The sequence below is a fragment of the Blastocystis sp. subtype 4 genome, assembly GCF_000743755.1.
Source record: "Blastocystis sp. subtype 4 strain WR1 chromosome Unknown seqid_0450, whole genome shotgun sequence".
Taxonomy (NCBI): domain Eukaryota; class Bigyra; order Opalinata; family Blastocystidae; genus Blastocystis; species Blastocystis sp. subtype 4.
Genome location: NW_014569097.1, coordinates 1 through 5,377, shown reverse-complemented (window position 1 = coordinate 5,377; position 5,377 = coordinate 1). Strand labels below are relative to the sequence as shown.

The window sequence follows — 5,377 nt, the reverse complement described above, 5'->3', positions numbered from 1 at the left end:
TTTTGTTATCTGAACATAATTCAAATAATGCAAGGTGTCATACCTGCAATTGGAATTGACCTTGGAACCTGTTATTTTTGTGTCTATGTTTATGTTAAAGGTCAGTTCCAAGCTGTACCTTCAACCGTGAGACCAACTGTATCGCGTCTTGTATATCACTGATGACAGATGAAATCCATTATGGTGAAGCTGCTGTAAGGGGGAGTTGTATCAACTCATCGATTGCCTATAAAGAGGTGAAGTGTATTATTGGCATCCTTTTGATTCTATTACAGAATACTACACTCGTAAGTGGCCCTTTGATCTTTGTGGTAAGCCTTATTCTTATCTTATGACTGTGAATTATGACAATATACCAATAGGATATGCGTATCCTGAATATATTAATGCGCTTTTTCTATCATATCTTGTAAACTTTGCTTCAGAAAAGATTGACATGGAAATCAAGGATGTCGTTATTACTGTTCCTGCTTTCTTTTCAGCCGTTCAACTTCACGCTACCCTTCAAACAACTCGATTGGCAGGGTTGAACGTATTGCGTATCCTTCCAGAACCATGTGCAGCTGCTCTCCCTTATTGTCTAGTGGAATAATTTATCCTTATGTCTGGTATATGATCTAGGAGGTGGTATCTTCGATATCATTCTCATTGAGATAAAAAATGGTGATTACAGAGTCATTAAGACCGAAGGCAACCATTCGCTTGGTGGGAGTGATTTTGATTATCTCCTAGCTGAATATCTCCAGAACGAGCTTGAGACCTATGGAATCTACATTGAGAAGACAAGTCGGAAATACCAGAGACTTGTGCATGGGGCAGAAAAGGCCAAAATTGCACTAAGTATAGCAAAATCTACTGATGTTCCGTTGAGTTCATTTGCTACGGTGGCGAGCGAAGTAGATGATTACTACACGATCGACCGATCAAAGTTTGAAGAGTTGATTAGGGAAAAGCTGGATCAGTCATGAGACATGTCAGAGATGCCTGAGCGAAGTGAATCTCACATTAGGACCGAGAGATGCAATTCTCCTTGTAGGAGGTTCTTCATGTATTCCATTGGTTGCAAAGCTATTGGAACAGGCATTCCTGGCACTACAATATGAAACAATGTGAATCCCGATGAGTTAGTGGCTCAAGGGGCATATATCACAGCTGTAAAGAGTTATGAACCTGCAAATACTTCGTTTGCGAATGTCTCTGTTAGTCTGTATACAAGATTATTACTACAGTATTGATAACAGCTGTTTAAACCTTCTTGTAAAGAAGGGTACATCCCAAAAAAGCACTCTTACCGTTCCATTAGAGGTAACAGCTGAGAACAAGAATCTCTTTGTCTGACAATTCATTGACGGACAATTTCCTTACGTGGGATGGATTGATATTCTTCCTTACAAAGAAAAACTGCTACTGAACGTGAATTTCAACAGTTGTAACGAACTGGTATTCCGTCTCGATCAGACTATACTGCAATTCAACTATTGTTGTGAATTGCCGACAAAGGAGAAAGAAAAGTACACGAAACTATCATCACTATGGAAAGATATTCGAAAAGCTAAAAAGTCATGAAGCGGAAACCTACAGATCCTTATTCAAATTAGGTAAAGGCTTATTTGGAAAAAGTGGAAGCATTATCAACTAAGTCTGTGTTTAGAACTGTTGATAATGTTGATCTGGCTTACCTTAGTCAGCTTCGTAATCAGTTGTTGCAATACTATCCTGATTCGATTAAGTAAAGAAATCTCGATTCAGGTATTTTTGGCCTAATTATTGTTAGAGTATTGTTTGTTGTAGTACTCATTAAGGACCATTAATTTAAACTGGCATCCATAATTGGTCCAGTACAATCTAACTTTATTATTTATTGCAATGGAAGAACCCTACCTCTGTGCTGGAATTGACTTAGGAACTTGCTTTTCGTGTGTTTATGTCTACAAAGACGGTAACTTTGTTCATGTTCCCTTTAATGGTGAATGCACAGTTCCGTCATTCATCTCTTACAGTAACTCGCATTTCCAGTTCGGTCGCGCTGCCAAGAGGAATTCTGAACATCAACCTATTAACACTATATACGATATTAAGCGTATCATTGGAAGGCCCATGTCAGAATGTCAAGGATTGATAAACGCTTCGCATTATTCGTTTATGATTAGTGCAGATCAGAATGATCGTCCCTTTTATTATTTGCAAATGGAAAACGGAACATTCTGCACTGTTTATCCTGAGCAGTTAGATTCGTACTTCTTGCGATACTTGGTTGATGAAGCGTCAAGATTCATTGGACAGACTATTCGCGATGTTGTCATTACAGTTCCTGCTTTCTTCCAGAGCGCTCAAGTCTATGCTACAGTAGCTGCCGCTAAGATGGCTGGCTTGAACGTTTTTCAAGTGATGTATGAGCCCAGCGCAGCTGCACTCGCTAGTAATACGGTAAATGTCGTGGACCGTCGTCACATCCTTGTCTATGATCTGGGTGGAGGTACCTTTGATGTGGCTCTTATGGAAACGCAGCTGAATGATTATCGTGTGATTATGAACGATGGACATCCTCTCTTGGGAGGCCAAGATTTTGATAATGAAGTATATAACTATCTCTGCGAACAGTTTTCAGATCATGGTGCCACAGTCGCCAACTGGAGCAAAAACCGGAAGGCAAAGCTGCGCCAAGCAGCAGAAGAAGTCAAAAAACAGTTAAGTGTACAGAAAGAGGTGGAGTTTGATGTGACCGACTATGGTCTAGATGACGAAGATAACTTTTTCATTACTCGAGATGAGTTTGAAAGAATGATTTCTGGTTATATTGAAACGAGTATTGAGATATGTAAGACATGTATCCGAAACGCCGGTTTGCAAGGATTGGATACTAAGGATATAATTCTCCTTGTAGGTGGTTCCTCCTATATTCCGCTAGTGAAACGCAGATTAGAAAAGGAATTTGGTGAAGGTCGTGTTTTGGATAATGTGAATCCTAATGAAGTGGTGGCGAAGGGAGCATGTATTACAGCATTGGATGCCTACTGTCACCAATACAACCGAAGATGTCCTATCACCATTCCAATGGTCCATAGTATGGTAGTACGTACAGTGAGTGTAAAGTTCAATAATGAACCAGAACTCCATGTGGTTCTCCCTCGAGGTACACCTTGTAATACCTGGCAAATGATTACATACACAGCTCATGGATTGTTTACTAATACTCGTATTGATGTGTATGCAGAGAATCAAGAGGGGCAACCGAATCGGATTGGAGGAACCACTGTGAGAGGGTTCGGAAGAAGAACAGTCTTCTTTAAGTTAATTATGAATGAAATGGGTATGCTTCAGTACTCCTATGGATGTGAAGGACAAAAGAATACTACAGAAGGAGAGATCCCTCTTCAGAATGAGATCAGTGCGGAGGAGTTGAGTACTTCCATTATGAAAACACAACTTGTTCTACAGAATGTAACTTGGTTGAAAGAAATGCGTACTAAGGCTGAGCAAGCTGGTCCTGCAAAACAGAGTGTTGTGACAAATATTGATGGAGCCTTGCAGTTTTTGGAAGGTCCTACAGTTCTGCAGGTAAAATTAGAAGAACTTCAATCGTATGTAACAGGTTTTAGGGACTATGTTGTTAAGAGTATGCTTTGAACTGTTTGTTAAGAAACATGAAATCTAACACATATATTACAACTCTTTCATCTTCTGACAATAGACAGCTCGAGATTCTTCCTCCAGTTCATGCCACCGTTTAGAGATGATCTTTGACAACTCCACAAACTGTAATTTGGGATGTTTCTCACGTTCTAACATCATCTGATCATGGAAAAAGAGATTGTAAGGAGAACGTGCCTTCTTCACTAAACTTCTTTTCTTCTTCGGTTTTGACTCCTGCAAAGTCGGATTCGATGAAAGGACCATTCTACTCCTCATTTGCTTCTATTACATGTACTGCTGTTGAATCCACTTTAGCTTCTGCTTTTGTTCAAGTTGCTTTTGTCTTGCTTTCTCTAAATAGACTTGTTGTTCGGATTTACTTAATTGGTCCCACTGTATTTCCACTCCATTCTCTTTCAATTTATTGTATCCCATTAAACGTGCTGCTTCCATTTGGAGCACGTCAGCATCCTCGGACCACACGCAATCACAGAGTTCTTGTTGTGAGGAAGAAAGGGAAGAACGAAGCGAAGCAAATGGAATGGAGAGTGCAATTCCTGAGGGAAAATGTAATTCCTTTGGACACTGCTGATAGCGCTTTGCTCGTGTATTCATGCATTCTACTAAAACTCTACAATTTACATCAATTCAGAGGAACAACAGATCCTTATCTACACACTGAAACACATCAAACAGAGCACGACGCCAATTGTACATTTGCATCTCATAATCCTACTCCTAACGATATCCAAAATGCCCAACTTTCTGTTCCACTTTGGACAACAGATTCCATCGTTGGGTTCCCTCTTGATAGGCATTCTCTGGTATTCCAATAGCCAAGATGAAAAATGAAAGGACGTTTGGAATAACAGTCCACTTGAGTCGCTTCAAAGACAAAGGAGGATTTGGATCATTCAACAGTCGATCGAATACAGATGTATAAAGTGAATTTTGCTTATCTAAATTAACATTCACTCGACATAATTACAATCCCTGATAACATCATCAAATATCTCAGTATCAACTCTTTTCAAATAGTAGATTTGGTCCTACACAACATTAATCAATCCAATCCCATACTTGTAAACAATGTATAATTTGCAGTCGATAATCATTGAAATATGATTCTGATATGAGTCCTAAGGATATCAAATGAACTTTCAAGTCCTTTGCTGTGACATTTCTATTCACATCAACATACGCAACAACAATCTCTTACTCATAAAAGCACTCCTGCAAAAGCCAGCTCCGAATTGGATCAATGAGATTGGACAGAAGCATAGAAAAAGTAAATTCCCACACCGGGAATCGAACCCGGATCGGCAGGGTGAGAGCCTGCTATCCTAACCAATTAGACTATATGGGATTCATAGTTATTTTAATCTTATTCTATTTGTAGCTTAGTCATGGCGTTTCATCATGCCCCCAATCCAGCTTCGTCATAGTTTCTTTGTTTAACATGCCTATTGATATTAATTTACTCCGTGTATCCCGTGGTGGAAATCCTGATCTGGTTCGTCAGTCCCAACGTAATCGTTATGCTAGCGTCGAATTAGTGGACGAAGTGATTGAGCTGGATGATGTAGACTTTCTGGATGTTGATTATTGTAGAAATGGAGAGCTATGACTGGTAGTATCGACAACCTGAAGAAGGAGAAGCGTCAGCTGTCTACTCTGGTATCTGTAGGATTATATGATTTAATGGAATAGATTGGAAAGAAGAGAAAGAATGGTGAAGACAGCA

At 39.6% G+C, this 5,377-nt stretch overlaps 4 protein-coding genes across 4 annotated transcripts; 3 read left to right on the top strand and 1 right to left on the bottom strand.

The window, feature by feature from the left end:
- Positions 1–331: 331 nt before the first annotated feature.
- On the top strand, positions 332–968 carry JH06_4844 (chaperone HSP70; the record flags this gene model as incomplete). Its single annotated transcript, XM_014669657.1, has 2 exons — positions 332–532; positions 585–968. 2 exons carry the CDS (start codon positions 332–334, stop codon positions 966–968), a joined length of 585 nt encoding a protein of 194 aa, XP_014525143.1.
- An 898-nt stretch (positions 969–1,866) lies between these two features.
- JH06_4843 (chaperone HSP70) lies at positions 1,867–3,627 on the top strand (the record flags this gene model as incomplete). Its single annotated transcript, XM_014669656.1, has 1 exon — positions 1,867–3,627. The coding sequence occupies one exon, from the start codon at positions 1,867–1,869 to the stop codon at positions 3,625–3,627; it is 1,761 nt and encodes a 586-aa protein (XP_014525142.1).
- A 36-nt stretch (positions 3,628–3,663) lies between these two features.
- On the bottom strand, positions 3,664–4,914 carry JH06_4842 (hypothetical protein; the record flags this gene model as incomplete). The annotated part of the gene is made up of 7 exons (XM_014669655.1): positions 3,664–3,898; positions 3,929–4,264; positions 4,295–4,365; positions 4,396–4,592; positions 4,622–4,682; positions 4,714–4,816; positions 4,853–4,914. 7 exons carry the CDS (start codon positions 4,912–4,914, stop codon positions 3,664–3,666), a joined length of 1,065 nt encoding a protein of 354 aa, XP_014525141.1.
- Positions 4,915–5,092: 178 nt separating this feature from the next.
- JH06_4841 (seryl-tRNA synthetase) lies at positions 5,093–5,343 on the top strand (the record flags this gene model as incomplete). The annotated part of the gene is made up of 2 exons (XM_014669654.1): positions 5,093–5,215; positions 5,245–5,343. 2 exons carry the CDS (start codon positions 5,093–5,095, stop codon positions 5,341–5,343), a joined length of 222 nt encoding a protein of 73 aa, XP_014525140.1.
- Positions 5,344–5,377: the final 34 nt, after the last annotated feature.